The sequence below is a fragment of the Misgurnus anguillicaudatus genome, chromosome 17 (genome assembly GCF_027580225.2).
Source record: "Misgurnus anguillicaudatus chromosome 17, ASM2758022v2, whole genome shotgun sequence".
NCBI lineage: Eukaryota > Metazoa > Chordata > Actinopteri > Cypriniformes > Cobitidae > Misgurnus > Misgurnus anguillicaudatus.
Genome location: NC_073353.2, coordinates 32,896,556 through 32,916,683, shown reverse-complemented (window position 1 = coordinate 32,916,683; position 20,128 = coordinate 32,896,556). Strand labels below are relative to the sequence as shown.

General features: G+C 36.5%; 1 protein-coding gene across 2 annotated transcripts in view; it reads left to right on the top strand.

Moving 5' to 3' along the window:
- Positions 1 to 17,147, top strand: part of pms1 (PMS1 homolog 1, mismatch repair system component) — a 45,781-nt gene extending 28,634 nt beyond the window's left edge. For both annotated transcript variants that reach the window (XM_073854628.1, XM_073854627.1), the window contains 4 exons: positions 542 to 1,021; positions 1,196 to 1,326; positions 13,373 to 13,533; positions 16,865 to 17,147. In XM_073854628.1, coding sequence (XP_073710729.1) covers positions 542 to 1,021; positions 1,196 to 1,326; positions 13,373 to 13,533; positions 16,865 to 17,056 — 964 coding nt within the window. In that variant the 3' untranslated portion in view covers positions 17,057 to 17,147. The remainder of the gene's footprint in view (positions 1 to 541; positions 1,022 to 1,195; positions 1,327 to 13,372; positions 13,534 to 16,864) is intronic.
- The last annotated feature ends 2,981 nt before the right edge of the window (positions 17,148 to 20,128 follow it).

Sequence of the window (20,128 nt, the reverse complement as noted above, 5' to 3'; positions counted from 1 at the left end):
CAATGTAACTACAGAAGAATCAAGTTTTAAATAGGAAAAATATTCACTCTTCAACTCTTCAGTTATTTTTTAGTGTGATGCTAATGGTCTAATCAGATTCAATGAACTGTGCCAAGCCATGCCAAAAGTGCCAGCGCCAGGCCCGGAGACCAGCCGAATGGACCCCAAAACGGCAAGAACCAATGCCCAACTCCAGGGGAGCTGGAAAACTAGCATACTCTCAAAAAAAAAAGTGGAATGTCCCTTTAACCTAGATTTATAATTATTGTATACTTCTTGATACTTGATGCATTGACTTTGTAAAAAAAATGTAACTCACAGTACTTGTTTAGTAAATCGTAAAGTTTTACAGGTTCTTAGGATCAACAGAAACAAATTCAGTCAAGATTTTTAGAAAGGTAGTAAATGATGTTTAATCACGTTTTCTGTTGCACTTCCTTACAAAGTGTGTCTCTCCCGACGCAGATCAAGTAGTCACGCTGAATAAAATACAAAATGTGCTTCTTGCTCTGTAACTAAATGTTCTCGTATCGCTTCTTAGGTATGAAAGCAAGGCAGAAGAATCACTGAACTCCTCCAACCTTCAAAGGAAGAGGGCAACAGAGGGAGGTGGCCAGTGTGCAGAGGGCAAGAAGCAGATGAATGCCGACTCTTCATTGAACAAAGCTCAAGGCGTGAAGCGCAAGGCCCCCCTCTCCAACCAGCAGGCCCTGGACAAACTCTTCTCCACACAGCCCTCGAGCAAGAGGAGCCCTGCCAAGATCTCCAAACCCCTCCCGTTCAGTATTGCAACCCTCAAGCGGAGTCTTAACCTCCTCTCTTACCAGAAGAGCTCGAGTGCGCAGGGCCTCAGGCTTGTAAACCGATTGGCTTCTCACGGTGCCTGGGTCGTTTTATGCGGCAGAAAGCTCATGTTGTTGAACCCGTTTCGAGTGGAGGAGGTCTTGCTGTTTAAAAGACTTCTGAAGAATAATATACTTCCAACAGCGCGACTGCAGACCCCTGTACAGCTGACAGATGGGTAGCGATGTCTCTTAATTTGGATGTGTACAAAACCATGATTTCTGTTTCTATAGCTCTGTTTTGGATTTATGATGATAGAATTATTATAAAAAAATGTATATTCATTACAATCATCAATAGGCCTTTTTATTTTAGCCTTGTACATTAACGTACAGTTTCTGTCTTTTTTTAGGGTACTTGGTGGTCAGGAGTACATGGATGTTCTTATGAACATGGAGAAAGGCAGTCCATGTCTTAATGGAGACACCTACTTTACTGATCCTAGGCTTGTGGCAAATGGTTTTGAGATTAAGCTTACTCCAGGTAACAGTGTTCTGTACTTTTACAATTTTTTTTAACCAGAAATTCAGGGTCATCCAGAAATTGCACTAGCAGCCAGATTATGTTTGTGTCCGGTGCACAGAATGTATCACATATTACAACATGTTAGTGACTCCTGTTTTCAGGGTTCCCACGGGTCCTTGAAATCCTTGAAAGTTTGTGAATCTGGGGGGAAAAATTCAAGGCCCTGGGAAGTTTTTGAAAATCTACATACATAGATACAGGTCATTGAAAGTGCTTGAATCTATTTTATGCAAGAAGTTTTCTGGAAAAAAATCCATATTATTCCCTGTGTAGTGTAGGATAATATCACAAAAATTCTAGACTTTTTAAGCACACGTGCTAAACTGTTCACTTTAAATGCTTATATCTTCTGTATGTGAATGTTGATTCATACCAAAATGATTTTTTGCATAATTGTGTTTGACACATGAAAACGTCTCGGGTTATGTATGTAACTGTTGTTCCCTGAGAAGGGAACGAGACGCTGCGTCTCCCTTGACATACTTCCTGCATCCCTGTAACGCCGTCTTTGGCAATATTTCAGATAGCGATATACTTCCTGGCTCCTGCGTCACCCTGTCTTTGTTGTTAAGCCTCACTATTGGTTGAATTTAATATACACATTCAGACGCACTTACCCCTGGAGGCGTCCCCAAAGTGTCACCGCAGTTACACAGCGCAAGTTCAGGGCTCGACATTAATACCCACCAACCTGCCAAATGTGGATAGATCTCAGTTGTGGCGGGTAAGACTAGCCATTTTAGCGGGTTGAATTTCATTTCTAAATTATAGTTTAAAGGGCACCTATTTAATTGCTAAAAACAATGTTATTTTGTATATTTGGTATAATACAATGTGTTCGCGTGGTTTATGGTTAAAAACACATCATTTTCCACATACCATACATTTTTTGTAGCTCCAGATTTCCCTATATTCCTGAAACGCACTGATTCATGTACAAAACTCATTGATTTGAAGAGTCCTGTGTCCCTGATTGGCCAGCTAATCTGTACGTTGTGATTGGCCTTAAAACCTCTGACGTCAACCAGAAATGTGATGCTCCTTACCATGTTTGAATGATTCGGTCACAATGCAATGCTAACAGGAGTTAACTTACAGGCTGTGATAAAGCGGGAGGAAATTAGGGATGGGCATTTTCCAGTAATTTACTATTCGAATATTTAAGCTCATAAAGAACGAATATTCGAATATTCGTTTATTTAAATTATGTTAATTAAGACATGCGTCTTTTGTATTTTTCATTTTGTCATAATTTCACGGAAGGCTTATAATTAGGAAATATCCACAACAAGCTAAACTTATGATATGTATGTATGTATATATGTATTTTTAAGTTGAAAACATTGTAAAATATATATTTTTTTTTTTAATTCTTCTTAAAAAATATCCTACAGAAAAAAAGGCGTTAAAACCCCATGCGGAGCGAAGTCTGAGTCAGTCAAACCCTTAGTTTCAAGTCGGTCGTTAGTATGAATTCATTACTGTTTGATCTTACATACATTATACTATACTAAATATTATACACTAACCCCAAATCTAAGTGAAGTTTGAGGACTTGCGAAGTTTAAAGTTTGAGGACTTGACAAAGTACGCTATCATCATTTAAACCCTTAAACAGACTCCAAGTAAGAGCCCGGAGCAAACGAAAAAACACATCTACATAACCGACTGCTCAGTCAACATATAAATATCTTCTCAGTTTAGTTTGACATGTATTTGTTAATAAAGAAAACCCTATTTATCCTACCTGCTTCGGTGAAAGCCCGTTCTTCTGACTAGAGACAATAATGCCGGTGCTGCGGAGAAAACTCTTCCTCGTGATGATGGTTATCCGATAAAAACAACAGACGGATTGAACAAGATTGAATATCTGTGTTTAACATTATTTTACAAATAACGTAAGCTGGCTCAATAGATTTTTGTTGACTGTGCAAAGTTACTAACGTTAGCTTAATTTAACAACATTTCACAAAGACGGAGCTTTGCTTTTAAACTGCCATGTGCAGTTATCCGGTTCATTTTCGAAAGAGCACCACATATAATAAATGTTCTCCGTTTCATTTCGTTCTCCGTGTCTGTCTCGTTATTAACAAAATAAAGTAGACTTTATAACGGAAAGCTTACAAATCTCTCATGATGTGTTGATGCGGGCGGCAGAGAAGCACGTTTAATAACACGTGAGCCCTCACTGAGCCAGTGGCCAAATACGGCGCGGCGCGGCCAAACCTGGAGATAAATGGAAAAACTTAAATTCGTCTGCAATCTGCATTGCCAAACAATCAGAAATACATATGAGTTAATGTTCATGTATATCTTACATGTAAGTCTGTAAAAGACAGTATAGATGAAGTGAAAAAGCATTAAATAAGTCGTAACCCTTTGGTGGCACATTAAAAACAAACAAACATTCGAATAGCATTTTTTAAATTCGAATTATTATTGCCGATTGAATATTCGAATATCCGTGCCCATCCCTAGAGGAAATATAATAATGTTGGTCTTTACTACATCTCCAATCCCAAACTGTTGCTTACAATCCATGTGTTTGTTGTTGTCCAAGAAAAGAGATTTACGCTGGAGACGATAACTTGCGTCATCGTTTACTTTGGGGTATGTACCTTTTGCATATCGTTAACGCACTAATACACACTTACACACCAAATGAAATATAAAATCGGGTAATTCGTGCTCTTTAATAAACAATGCGCAGTGTGACAATACAACTCCCATTAGCACTCCCTGCACCCAGCGCAACGAGCACTGATGAATTTGCGAATGCATGGGACGCAGTGTGAGCACACTTTAGGCAAGGGGAAAGATACGCGATTGAATCGTGCACACTATCTGGGCAAGAGTGTTTTGTTCCAGTTTTGTGGAAGGCAAATGAGACCATTGAAATGAGAGGTTCGCACTTGCGCATCATATTAATGTATTTTGTGCAACAATAATGCCCTCTCTCTACTCTTGTCATTAAAATAGCGCCTTGAAGTCTAAAATCACTTTACACAAAAACAATCTGCACAAACAAGTTGACAGTAAAATTGCAAATTTCATTAAAATGTTAACTGTTTCGTGCATATTTCTAATGTGTTTTATTTGTTTGCACAATTGGGGTTAATACATTTTTTTTTTTTGTTTAAATCTCAAAATTCGCATCACTTTTATAATGTTTAGTAGAAGCTACTCCATTTATGCCTTACTCTACTGCATGTTTTTCATGCAGCTAAACATATGATATGATCTGTAGTGTTATATATACCATCTGATATACAGTTAGATCCATAAATATTGGGACAGAGGCACATTTTGTGTTATTTTAGCTGTTTTTCAAAATGTATTCCAGTTACAGTCATATTATATTGGCTTACAGTGCACACTCTCAGCTTTATTTTGAGTGTATTCACATCTATATTGGCTGAAGGATTTAGGAATTACAGCCATTTAATATGTAGCTTCCCCTTTTTAAAGGGGTCAAAAGTAATGGGACAGTTGACTTAAAAGCTGTTTTATGGACATTTATTGTCTATTTGTTAAATAATTTCCTTATGAATGACAGATGTTAAAGGTCTGGAGTTTATTTTTAAATGTGGCAATTGCATTTGAAAGCTGTGGCTGTGAATCCAAATCATGTGGTTCAGGGAGATCTCCATGCAAGTGATACAGACCATATTTAGGTTTCAAAAACACGAAAAATCCATCAGATAGCAGGAACATTAAGAGTGGTCAGATCAACAATTTGGTACATCCTGACTAAAAAAAAACACACTGGTTAGCTCAGCAACATGAAATCCTGTATGTCTATATAGGATAACAGTGGTGGATGATCGCATTATCCTCTCCATGATAAAGAAAACCCCATTTACAATGTCCAGACAAATGAAGAACACTCTACAGGAGGTAAAGATGTCATTGTCAATCAAAACAATAAAGAGAAGATATTACAAGATGAAATACAGAGGGTTCACCTCAAGATACAAAAGCCACAAGAATAGGAAGGGGAGATTAGACTCCAAAAAAGTCTGATAAGCTCTCAAAAAGCTTTATTTGGAGAGATTAAATTAATATTAACCTGTATAAGACTAATGAGAATAAAAATGATGAAGAAGGCCAAAAACATCTAATGATATCAGCAGACAACATCTTCAGTAAAATAGTGTTCAGGCAGTGGGAGTGCATTTCCATGCATGGTTTCCTAAGGCACTGGGCACTGTTGTTTTTTTGGGGATGTAACAGAAGGCAGAAACATCCAGATTCATTTTTTGTTTCTCATGATATTGTGAATGAGTTTTTTCTTTATCATGGAGAGGATAATGCGATCATTCACCACTGTTATCTGGTATGGACGTCTAGGATTTGTTTGTTGCTGAGCTCACCAGTGTGTTTTTCTTTATTCCGAATATACCAAATTGTTGATCTGGCCACTCTTAATGTTCCTGCTATATCTTTGATGGATTTGTCGTGTTTTTGAAACCAAAATATGGTCTGTATCACTTGCATGGAGATCTCTCTGAACCACATGATGTGGCTTCCAAATGCAAATGCCACACTTCAATCAACTCCAGACCTTTAACATGCTTCATTTATGGGGAAATCATAAAAAAAATAGACAATAAATGTCCATAAAACAGCTTTTAAGTCAACTGTCCCATTACTTTTGGCCCCTTAAAAAAAGGGGGAGCTACATATTAAACAGCTGTAATTCCTAAATCCTTCAGCCAATTTGAATGTAAATACCCTCAAAATAAAGCTGAGAGTGTTTACTTTAAGCCTATATTCATAATATGACTGTAACTGGAATAAATTTTGGTGAACAGCTAAAATAACACAAAATGTGCCTCTCTCCCAATATTTATGGGCCTAACTGTATTTAGTCTTAATTTGGGGTGGTCAAGCTGCATATTTTCCCAGTGGCCAGTGAAAATGTTGAGTGGCTAGTAACTTTGAAAACCACTGTGGCTGATAAGCAAAAAAGATTAATGTCAAGCCCTGTGTGGGATTGAGAAAATTTTACTTGTGCATTGTTGGAATCAATAGTGAAAAATGGGTCACTGGGGCAGTACCCTCTTTTAAAGTTCATAATAGTACCTCATTAGTGCATATTAGTACTTAAACTGTACATACTGGCTCCAAATATATACATTTCTTTGCCTAAATGGTAAACAATTTTGACAATTGTTCTGACAGTGTGTGTTGTTGGTTTTGTGTGTTTGCATTTTGTGTATTTTTTAGAGCTAGACATAGATTAATGTAGATTAATCTCATACAAAATAAAAGTAATTTTTTGCTAAATATGTGAGTTTGTGCTGTGTGTAAATATTATGTATATGTAAACACACATACATATATGTACATTTAAGAAATGTTTTATTTATATATAATTTTTTATTTATATATAATATAGAATATATAAAAATATAAATAAATATATATACACATGTAAATGTTTCATATCTGAATGTGTGTGTATTTATTTAAACATAATTATTACACACAGCACAAACTCATATATTATGCAAAAAATTACTTTTATTTTGCATGAGATTAATCTAGATTAATCTATGCCCAGCTCTAGTATTTTTAAACTGTTTTATGTGAAACTTTGATGTTGCTATTTTAGCCTGGACTCCCTGGAAGAAGAGGGATCTCAATGAGATTTTTCCTGGTAAAATAATGGATAAATAAATACAAATACAACACATTATTACTATACGCTCTTATATCTTATGTATAATTCCCTAGACATGCAACAAACATGGTACATTACAGTAAATACACAAAAGTTGCACTATACAATAGTAAACTTTAAATTTACAGTGATCATTAAATAAAAAGTTAAAAACATTGCGTCATTTTCTTAGAAGTGTGTCTTAAAGCTCATGTTTTTGACGTATGATGTAATTGTATTTGATGGGATTTAATTTCAACTTCCCACCTCCTTAGACACGGTTACTCAACTTTAATTATCTGCATTTCGCTTTTCCACAACATGGTCCAAGAATGTGGTCAAAGCCTAGATTTGATCCTCACACGCATTTGTTTAAGCCTAAAACATGTGACAGGTTCATAAAACGAGTTGCAAATGAAATACAAAAGATCTTATTTTGTGGTAACCTAGACCTATAAGTACTGGAAGATATCATTCAGCTTATGTTAATTAAGCATGAAAATATTTTCAGAGCTTTTAATAACTTTTAATATCCACACTATTACTTTAGAGAAATGAATTCCCGCTGTGCACAGTGATGAGGTCATTGTTTATACAAATTGCTTAAGTGGAAAGCGCTTGGTCAGCATTCCCTTTCCCTACGCAGCTCATAGTGGGCACACTTAACAATATAAACCTGTTTTTTTTAAAGGGGGTCTAATTCTATGGGATTAGTCTACTTCCTGTATGACTCAACCTCTTCTGCCATTGTAAGGGTTTTTGAGATGGTCATTAAGCGCGTACGCTTGAATTTGCACCCCACCTTCCCGCCTCGTACTCCTCGTGTGCTGTGGAGTGGGAGAGATTCAGAAATACTTCCATACACGGTTTGTTGTTTTTTCTGTGCCAGGTTTCCCCTGAGAAAATGTGCCTTTATTAATTCAAGGGTCATGCTGTTTAAAGGTCTTAAGGATTGTCCAATTTGATTTAACAAAGGTTAGACCCGCTGGACATCATTAATGCCACAGTTCACAAATGATTTAGAAATGTCAAACATTACGGCTTGAATAACAGGATTACTGTCAATTATTTTTAACAGAAATGCTTGCGTTTGACTAGTGAGCATTTGAAGTACTGTTTCTTGTTTCATAAGATGCTTTTTCATTTTACAATAAGATACCGCAGGTATTTAAATGTCCTTATGACAATCTTCGGGCTGGTGACAAATGCTTCATATTAGAAAAGACTTAAATAATATTTAATAGTATTTTCTGTTTATATTATGTATAAGCTGTCAAATAGCTTCTCCATGGATGCTCCAAACTATGCAATTCCTCACTGTAAAAAATGGTTCAACTTAAAAATATAAAAAAAATTAAACAAGTAACTTACTTTTTAAGCTGAACCAAGAAATCTTTCTTTTACAGTGTAAAGCTCATTGCGTAGAGCGGTGCAAAGATCATGGGTTTGATGAAAATGTTTTTTTACTGATAAAATGTAGACCTAATGTAATGCATAAATGTAATGTAATATTTTTTTAATCGTCCCAATATTACAAATGTGTTGTGGTATGTTGGTCTCTGTGGTTAACCAATCTAATCTTTAGTGTTGTTCTATTCCTTGGAGGCTGCCATCTTAGTCCTCATTTGACCTTATTTGGCTTCTTGGTTATGAAATGCACTCAAGACTCCCCACTTTGCCTTGTTCCTGTAAGTGTTGTTTTGGCACTGGTAAGGGGCATCCTGGTTGATGCTGGCTCACTGCCTGAGCTTTTGCCAGCACAGTGGATTGGCACTAAATTTTGGTGATGTGGAGAAAAACTGCCCTTTACCAAAGGCAAGGCTTTCTTGAGCCAACTTTAAAATTAAATTATTTTGGCCAAGGCAGGGTTAGGGATTTAAGCAATCCTGTAGGTGCTTCCATGTGAAGTTGCCGAGTTGGTCATTTTTTAATTTTATAATTTAACAGACTTGAAAAGTAGCATTTTTATTTGGTGGACAAAAAATGATTAAACACAGGCCCAGATTAACACAGTGTAGTGCCCCAGGATGACCACATTTGAAGTGCCCCCCCCCATTTTTTTTAAACAAAACTTTTTTGTTATTAGGAGCACCTGACTAAAAATTTTAGGAGCACCAGCAAAAAAAAATTAGGGCACACCTTAACTAAGCCTGCAATTATTACAATGCAATTATTCACATTTTCCCAAAAAAACTGCATTACTGAAAAATACTAAATAGACTTAACTTTATGCAGTTGTTGCACATGGCATTATGCACAATTGATGAAACTTTCAGAATAGGAAGTTAGAACCAAAGAAGCATAATCCCCTTAACTAATTCTAGGAATAAGATACATACATACAGTGACGAAAATAAGTATTTGAACACCCTGCTATTTTGGAAGTTCTCCCACTTAGAAATCATGGAGGGGTCTGAACTTGTCATCGTAGGTGCATGTCCACTGTGAGAGACATAATCTAATTTTTTTTTTTATTTACCTATTTATTTGTATGACACAGCTGCAAATAAGTATTTCAACACCTGTCTATCAGCTAGTATTCAGACCCTCAAAGACCTGTTAGTTTGCCTTTAAAATGTCATTTATTATCCTAAATTAGATGCACCTGTTTGAGGTTGTTAGCTGCATAAAGACACCTGTCCACCCCATACAATCAGTAAGAATCCAACTACTAACATGGCCAAGACCAAAGAGCTGTCCAAAGACACTAGAGACAAAATTGTACACCTCCACAAGGCTGGAAAGGGCTACGGGGAAATTGCCAAGCAGCTTGGTGAAAAAAGGTCCACTGTTGGAGCAATCATTCGAAAATGGAAGAAACTAAACATGACTGTCAATCTCCCTCGGACTGGGGCTCCATGCAAGATCTTACCTCGTGGGGTCTTAATGATCCTAAGAAAGGTGAGAAATCAGCCCAGAACTACACGGGATGAGCTGGTCAATGACCTAAAAAGAGCTGGGACCACCGTTTCCAAGGTTTCTGTTGGTATTACACTAAGACGTCATGGTTTGAAATCATGTATGGCACGGAAGGTCCCCCTGCTTAAACCAGCACATGTCCAGGCCCGTCTTAAGTTTTCCAATGACCATTTGGATGATCCAGAGGAGTCATGGGAGAAAGTCATGTGGTCACATGAGACCAAAATATAACGTTTTGGTCATAATTCCACTAAACTTATTTGGAGAAAGAAGAATGATGAGTACCATCCCAAGAACACCATCTCTACTGTGAAGCATGGGGGTGGTAGCATCATGCTTTGAGGGTGTTTTTCTGCACATGGGACAGGGCGACTGCACTGTAAGGAGAGGATGACCTCGGCCATGTATTGCGAGATTTTGGGGAACAACCACCTTCCCTCAGTTAGAGCGTTGAAGATGGGTCGGGGTCTTCCAACATGACAATGAACTGAAGCACACAGCCAGGATAACCAAGGAGCGGCTCTGTAAGAAGCATATCAAGGTTCTGGCATGGCATTGCCAGTCTCCAGACCTAAACCCAATAGAGAATCTTTGATGAGCTCAAACTTCGTGTTTCTCAACGACAGGCCAGAAACCTGACTGATCTAGAGAAGATCTGTGTGGAGGAGTGGGCCAAAATCCCTCCTGCAGTGTGTGCAAACCTGGTGAAAAACTACAGGAAATGTTTTGACATTGCAAACAAAAGCTACTGTAGCAAATATTAACATTGACTTTCTCAGGTGTTCAAATACTCACTTGGAGCTGTATCATACAAATAAATAGTTAAAAAATCCTACATGGGATTTCTGGATTTTTTTTAGATTATGTCTCTCACAGTGGACATGCACCTGCGATGACAATTTCGGACCCCTCCATGATTTCTAATTGGGAGAACTTGCAAAATAGCAGGGTGTTCAAATACTTATTTTCCTCACTGTAGGTACAAATGTTGGGGCAGTACCTTTAAAAAATGTTAATCTTTGTACCTAAAGAGCACTGTCAAACAAGCCTGTGCATTACTTTTCTCATAAAAAATTTATTTAAAGTCCCCATGAACAGGAAATTGCTATTGACGTTGGAGACGTTAAATCTCTTTTCTTGGACTACAACAAACACAGGGATTGTAGGCAACAGTTTACTTCCTAGGATTGGTGATGTAGTAAAGACCTACATTGTCATAATTCCTCCCGCTTGGACTCACAGCCTGTAAGTTAACTCCTGTTAGCATTGCATTGTGAGTGAATGTTTCATACATGTAAGGAGCGTCACATTTCTGGCTGACGTCAAAGGAATTCAGGCCAATCACAACGTACAGATTAGCTGGCCAATCAGGGAGCTTTTCAAATCTGTGCTTTTCAGGAAAATTGTATAGAGACAGAGCGCAGCGCGTCATAACCTGAAAACCACGCCCACCGGGGGGAGCAATCCAACCGTCTCCATTGACTTTGTATTGCGAGAGGCCGCCTCCTTGTCATTTCTGGCTTATAACAAAAAACTGAATAATGCCTAAAAGATGTTGTGTGACAATATGTCCAACGAACCCAGAAATAAGTTTTTATAAGCTGTCGAGCCGTAAAACCCAGTCTTTAAGGAGAATAAAGTGGATCACCGACTACGTTTCCCCCTATTGGACGCAGTTTTACTAATATGAGTACCAGGAAAAGTTGCCTGTTTCCATTTCTGTGTCTTTAAACGCTCGTTTTTTGAAGTCGACAGCTTATAAAAACGTATTTGTTTTTTTTTTTTGGCTTGTTAGATGTACAACTTGTCATACAGCAGCTTTTCTGTAATATTTTGCTTTTAAGTTTAATCTGTAAATACGTTTTTATAAGCTGTCGACCCCAAAAAACGAGGAGGCGGCTTCTCGCAATACAAAGTCAATGGAGACGGTTGGATTGAGTTCCCCCCCGGTGGGCGTGGTTTTCAAATTTGCATAACTGCGCTCTGTCTCTATTATACCAAATACACAAATTAATGTTTTTTTAGCAATGAAAATGGTGCTCTTTAAAAAATAAGAATTTCATTTTTGATTTCATGGGGACTTAGTGCTATTAAGCAAATACGCATATCAAATTTTCTTATACAGTGTTTTAATACAAAGTTTTTAAACTTCCCCTCTCAGAACATTTTCACTGCCTCTCTAAATAAAAAAAACATTAAATTCAACTAATCAGCTGTCTTCCATAAAAAGCTTGCTCGATTAAAAAGCATATAGAATCCTCGCCGTTTGGTGTGTACAGTGCCACTGAAGTCGAATAAACCTGTTTTCATAATTAACACACTAAGGCTGCAGTCACACCAAAAGCGTTTATGGCAGTTGCAGGCGCCTTTTTTGAATGATATTCTATGGGCAGGGCGCGTTTGCGCGCTGTTAATGCGCGCCGAGCGCCTTGCGGTTTTTTGCCGCCTACCGCGCACGCGTTTTTGAAGGAGCGTTGAGAGCGGAGAAGCGCCCGACGTCATTCACTTCTTTGCATTGTCCAATCGAATGAGGGGAGAGGCGGGTCTTACGTTGTGGTGAGGGAAGTTTACAGTTGCTTTGAAGAACCGGACTCCACTCGCTCACTCTCTCCTGCGTGTTTGTGCATCTCTCACCCTCAAACAAGGTCAGAGCAAGCGTCCTCTTTTTAAAGTTTCTGCTAATATGACAGTTAACAGCAAAAGAGCGCTCACGCTTCAATATTTGATTGACAAGACAGCTGACTCGGTGGTTGCTTAGCAATATGAAAAGGCGCGTCGCACTGCTCTTTTTTAAAAAAAGGCGCGTCGCACTGCTCTTTTTTAAAAAAAGGCAGTGCGTCGCGCCTTGCGTTTGCAAGCGTTTAAAGCGCTTTTGGTGTGACTGGCCCCTAACAAGCTGATGAATTCAATCAGGTGTTTTATATAGATGGCCATCTAAAACATTCTGTAAAAGGGGTTGTGAGGACAGGAGTTGAGAAAGGCTTTTTTAAATGGGCCAGTAAACAACTCCTTTGCAACAGCTGTAAAGCTAAAGGTGTTTTTTTTAAATAGTCAGTTTGTACAATATCATCCATGTTATTGGTAGATGTTTAAATGGCCATGTGTCTGGCAGTTAGGGAAGGAAGACATCTAGCCTGCGCTTCCTTGATGACCTTTCCATGCATTTGACCCAGAGCAGTGATTTTCATTGAGATGTCTCTTGGTAAAAGCAATCATCTTTATATCATCTGTTGAAAAGCTGCTCCATCTTGGTTTTTCTTTCCAGTCCGCAAAGACATGGTAATAGCATAATTTGGTGCAGTGCCCGCTTGACTCAGTTTCCAGCCAGCGTGTAAATCACAATATTTATTTATTATTTTTTCCTGGAGAAAAGTTGTACTTGGAGTTAATTAATCCTCGCTTGTTGCTTCTCTTGGCCAGGTTCCTCGTCTACTGAGAGATGTGTTGAAGTGACAGGCATGGCTGACTGCATGCCTTTCTTCGGGATAGGAGACCTGAGGGAGATTCTGCAGGCTATTAAAGCTCGGGATGCAAAAACCGTGGAGCATTGTAGACCTCTCAAAGTGTCAAACTACCTAGAGGTGAGAGAAGCGTTTTGGAACACACTTTTTCAATTAGCCATTGTACCATTTCTGAATAGGGAGAGATTTTTAAAGCGGTAGTTCACTCGACAGTGAAAATTATACCTCTGTGTTGTTCCAAAACCGTATGACTTTTCTGATTCCACATAACTTGAAAGAGGAAATCCAGTTACATTGAGTTACATGCACAATTCAATTCAATTTTATTTATATAGCGCTTTTCACAATTTGGTAATTGTATCAAAGCAGCTTTACATTAATAGCAGCAGTGAAAATCACAGAAAATCGACAGATAGCACAACATAATACACAATAGCACAAGCAGCAAAATTTGCTGCGGCTATAAATCAACATTAAAGCGAATGTATTACTAATGTAACGTATAGAAGTTAAGCCCAAGAAGGCTGCCTCCCCGGGTTGAAAAACCCCCTAGAAAAAACCCCCCCAAGAAAGTGGTCCATGATTTTTTTTATTTAAGGAACAGATTAAAATTTTGGGAAAAACCGAAAGTCTCTGACTTACTAAAAATTTTCACCCTGGCTCTCCTTGGCTCAAGTTACCTGGTTGCCTTAACATTTTGAGTTCATTTAACTTAAAAGTATTAGACACAATTTTTACACAATGTTGTTTTTTAATTGCATACATTTTTTAAGTTCAATTAACTAAACATTTTAAGGCAGGTAACTTAAGTTTTTAAGTTGAACCAACAAATCTTTGTTTTACAGGGTTTTTTACAGTTTGTTGAATGAACTACTCCTCTTAGTTGAAGTGATTATTTTTCTTAGTCATCTTTTTAGTTAATTGGGCGGTTTCCCAGACAGGGATTAGACTAGTCCTAGACTAAAATCAATTTAAGAGCTGTCCAAACTGAAAACAACTTGCGCTGACATATCTTAAAATACATCAGTACCCTTTGTTTTGCCAAAAAATGTTTTTAGTAAGGCATGCTTGTTAAAACTAGTTATATTTCATAATTAAAGGCGGAGTCCACGATGTTTGAAAAACGCTTTGGAAAAGGAGACGGGCCGACTACCAAAACACACTTATAGCCAATCAGCAGTAAGAAGCGTGTCTACTAACCAACATCCTTGCCGGGTTGCGTATGTGTGGGGCGGGTCTATCAAAAGAAGGTTCAGATTCTATTGGGGTAGGGGCGTGTTTGTTTAGGTGATTTCAAATATTAACATTGGCTTTCAAACATCATGGACTTCGCCTTTAAACTAAGGCCTAGTCCTGGTTTAAGCTAATTCCTGTCCAAGAAACCACCCCAATAAGTTTAATCTAGTTTACAAAATCATGAATTTTAGAAAAGTTGGCCGATTTAATTACAGCAGAAAACATGACACACTGTCAGAAAAAAAAGGTAAAAAAATCCCTTTCAGTACACCTTTACACCTAAAGAGTTCATATTAGGTACATATTGGTACTAAATGTATACCTCCATAAATATTGGAACAGAAGCACATTTTGTGTTATTTTATCTGTTTACCAAAGCTTATTATATGAAGAGTTTGGTTCCAAAACACGATAAACGCCATTTAAAAAAAATTTGTTACCATCAAAAATCAGTATTGTATCAGGTCAGTATTAAAAATATTTTATTTTATTTTATGCAAAATCCAATTTCCAATGTGTTATTCTGTCATCTTTTTACCTTTTTTACAAAATGCGACAAACGCCAGTCCTCTGCCGAATGCAATAAATCCGCTAAATAATGTCAGAGCTTTGAATACACACAGATTCCTAGTTTTCCTCATCTACTTTGTATTTCGTGATCAACAAACAAATAAAAACAAAATAGTAATTTTGATGGCATTGCTAAACCTGTGGTGGTTTTCTGTGGCGTTGAAGAAAAGTAAGCCATAAAAATCGAATAATTAACGTTAGAGGCACTCTGGCGAAGGAAAAATGCAGACTGTTGCTTGTTCTGCCGACAGCATCAAGCTTCTGTCATGCTAACTCATTGACCCTAGAAGATCTTTCCATTATTTTTACTCGAAGTCAACGAAAATCGAGCAGAACCAAAACATTTTACAGCTAATCGCTGTCAAAAAAGTTCAGCGACGACATCCCAAGGATGACAGCAGCAATGACAGTGTTATTAAAATGACAAAGTGTTTTGATTAATGAAATTAATGTGTTGTTTTTTTAATCAGTGTATACCACTAGTCAACTAAATGAATATAACATGGCAAAGATGAATGCACATTTATATATTGATTCAATAGATTTGTAGCATTTAAAAAAAACTTGTCATGGATTTATTGCATTTTGCGGAAAAAGAATCAGTTTTCACAATAAATCTTTGAAAAATAAAATTATGGATTTGAATGTTTTTATTTTATTATAACCTAAAGATGTTATGTGAAAGTTTGTAACATAAAATAGTGCTTTACATCTTGTCACTTTCTTGAACACGTTTTTACCCAAATTAGTCAAAATTGATTTATTGCGTTTTGGAACCAAATTCTTTATATTAAAGATTAAGACTAGTACATAACATTCACTTAAAGTCATGTAAAGTCATGTTTAACAAAAAATATTTGTCACACATTAGCTTTTTTTCACACAGTAATTACCATAAATTTACCAGAACGACTTTACCAGTAAATGTGTGTGTGTGAACAGCACAGTTCTGTCTTTTTACCAGTAAGATATCATTCAAACATCAGTACAGTATCAAAATACCGGCAAAGCAGAAGTTATCTCTAAACTGCCGCGTGGCGAGCTCAGTGTTGTATTTGTAAACAATGGCAGGTAATGACTTCATATCCATGGTCCGTATTTTGTTTTCACATCTGTGGCAAACGCTGACAGTCGTGCAGTTGCTCGTGACCAAACATTGTATTAGGTAACTTCAAACGGAACTGAACTGGGGAAGAGTCTCAACCTGCATCTTGAAACTGTTTTAAACAACTTTGGTGAAGAGATATGGACGTTAACAGTGCGGGGGTTAATGCGTCATCTGATTCAAAACGTTATGATTGGCCCAAAGCTGTCAGCGCTTTCTGACATCATCTATTTTAATTCGGTAATCCTTATTTTCCGTTTACACATAACGCTTACCAGTAAATTATTGCTAATTTTACAACCTCTCTTACTGGTAAATTAGCAGCACTGATTTACCAGAAAGGTTCTGTTCACACTTAATCTTTTAACTGCAATTTGGCAGTAATTTACCAGAAAAGTCTGTATGTGTAAAAGGGACTATTGACAGATGTAAGAATTTTCACTTTTTGGGAGAACTAACCCATATAGACTTGTTGTAGTACTTTAATCTTGTTAGTTATTGTTCATGAAACATGCTAACTTTCTACCATTTTTCATGCAGAGTGAGGCTGTAAGACTAGCTCGACAGTTACCACTGAATCTTTCCAGAGCTGATGTAACAAACACACTCAGTCGAATGACAGAGGAACTTACTGAAGAAAGTCAAGTCTGCCTTCATGGACGACCATTTTTTCATGATCTACTTACTGTTCCTGAATCAGAAGAGGACGCTCTTCAGATCATGTCTAGTTAAGGATGTTAATATCTTTATTACAGGTCATACATTTTTTTCTTTTCTGTATGTTGCAGAGTTGTCTTCTGGAAAATAAAGATATTTTTTTCTAGATTATGGCTACTTTCAGTGAGATATAATTTCTTAAGGTGATATAATTACCAGACGGCATTTCAACGTTGATTCAACCTTGTCCTTGACAGAGGTGAAAAATCTTTTGATTTTGCAAATGGGATCAACGTTGAACAAACAACTGACTTAATTTCAACCGAATTTTAACGTTGACCGTTTAGCATTAACTGTTGTGTCAAAGTTGTTTCAACTTTTAAATAAGAACTGACATTATTTCAACCATATTTCAACGTTGAAGGTCGGTATGGTATCGATATGCCTGCTGGGTTATATTAGGGAATAGTTTACAGAAATTCGTCACAAGTCGCATGGGTTAATAGACCTTTTGCGAGTCGACGTCACAGTTACGTCACGTTACGTACGTCATGTGGTGGCAGAAAAACAGTGGAAATGAATAAGACACGAGTAAAACGAACATTATAACTCACTAGAAAATGTGTTGTTGTGCTGTTGAGTGTCAGAATAGGAATGCCAAAATATATGACCTTCATTTTTATAGTATACCGTCATCGAAGACACCATTTGAAGATAAAAGTAGGTGTTTATGGTTGCAATAAGCCCTCAACCGGACAGACTGGAGTGATGAAATCATTTGGAAATCTTTTAATAATCAGAATAGAAAATAATTAGAGAAGATATCCGGTGTTCTGTCGAAGTCTGATCCCTCTATGTGTCTCTTATAGCGTTTTCATCACATTACGTTTATAATTTATTTAGAAAGATTAAAGATTTGAATGAGTTCATACTATCAATAATATTACCATTTATTAAAGTTTTCATATTTTTTTTGTTTTCTATTACTTCTTTTTACCTTATATCTTAGCCTATGTCTTCTTCCTTTTTGTTCTAATTTATGATGTTTACTTATAAATATATAAACATAGCACACACACACACACACGATGTAAAGTGTTAATAATATATAAACAGGCCTATACAAATTAATTTGTATGTAAACATAATAGTTTTAGAACAAACAATTAGGCTCAAAAATATAAGGAAGAAATTGAAAACAGGAAATGATGAAATATTTAATAAATGATATTATACAGAATACATGATAGTATTTCTCTTATACTTCAGCGATTCATAAAAATAATTGATTTACCAATAAAAAACAATACATATACATTACATACATGCACACATATCAGTAGCCAAGTCATTTAAACTTTTAATTTATTTAAAAAATAAACGTAACTTGGTGAAAACGTTATAAGAAACATTACACTTAAGAGAAATATAAGGGAAATAGACTTCTACAGAACACCGGATCCAAAAAATCCCAGTTTAACGCTAAAACACTTCACACCCCTATTGCGGAGCTGTCACTTTCTGCCACCAGTTGGGCTCCGCCCACAAAAAACGTCTCTGCTTGCAAACACGCAAAAGGTCTATAGCAATAACCATTGTATGGGTCAAAATTATAGATTTTTTTCTGCCAAATATCATTAGTATATAAGTAAAGATCATGTTCCATAAAGATATTTTGTACATTTCCTACCATAAATATATTTAAAGTGTATTTATCAGTAGTAATATATTTTGCTAAGGACTTCATTTAGACAACTTTAAAGGCGATTTTCTAAATATTTAGATTTTTTTCAGACAAATATTTTCCTAACAACAAAGTAAACCTTATTAATTAACCCACCTAAGTTTACTTCAATATTTTTCATGTAAATGTTAATTTATCACGACAAACTATATATTGTTGGAAAGGTCTAAGAATGTAGTTTTCATATTTCAAAACCTTTTAGCAGTAATAATAATGCAACTGTAATTTATTCATTTGTGACAAGAGTATGCAGCAAACCAACACAAATCTCAGTTTTTTGATAATTTTATGTATTTAAAAATAATACTATATTGCATTTTTATTTATTACAAATAAGTGTAAACTGCTATAATAAAATATATTTTCACCTCCAGACACCTCCGTAAAAAATGTTAAAGTGTCTTCTTTTAAACAAGACCAAAATTAGGCTTGTAGACCAAAAAAATGCCAGAGTTATTTTAATTTAAAGGTGTACATCACCTTTTCACCACCCACCCATTCAAAAAGGGCTGCGCCAGTTAAAGGGTTAAACTTTGAGTTCATGTATAAATCTCAATTTACTGGTATTGTGGTCCAGGGTCACAAATAATGTTTGTTTAGGGAGGTAACTATTTAAATATTTATATTTCTCCATTTGGCAGAAGCTTTTATTTAGCTTTTAAGCGACTTACGATGCATTAGGTTATATACACATTTTATCAGTATGTGTGTTCCCTGGGATCGAACCCAGGATATTTGTGTTGCTAACACAATGCTCTACATAATGTAAAATAAAAAAAAACAAATGTATTTTTGTATTACAGAACATTTCTTTAATTTATTGTGCCCGTATTTTTCCGGCACCCCAGGTACCGGGATTTTTCCTTTTTTTTCTTTTTTTTGCAGTGCAGATTGAGCTACAGAAACTGGAGCTATATTCCAATTCCTAAACTGAAGGTTCCCTATGGGAGATGCATATGTATTAGGCATCTGTTCAAGTAAGCACATCAGTCAACGGGCGCAGACTTTGGTTTCAGCACAGAAATCGGAGCCCTGCTCTCTCTCTTAGTTTACTTTTGCATGACCCAGGTTAGCTGCTGAGTTGAGGGAAGGTTTATGGTGCATGACGTAGCTTGAATTTAAAAGGCAAGATTAAATGTGTACACAACCCTTTGTGGAATGAGCTAAGCGGCATTACGCAATGTTATTTTTACATGTCAATAAAATAGCAGGGTCCAGTCCATACAGCAGGATTTGACAGACCGTATGTTATGATTTATACTTTTAACCATTTTATGAGAAAAACAATAAAAATGTAAGGACAACTCGTTTAAGATTTTATTTTTATGGTGCTAAGGAGTATGCTTTTTTAATGTCTTCAGCATTACTGGCAATTAAAAATAGTGCCGGTACCCAACTTTAAA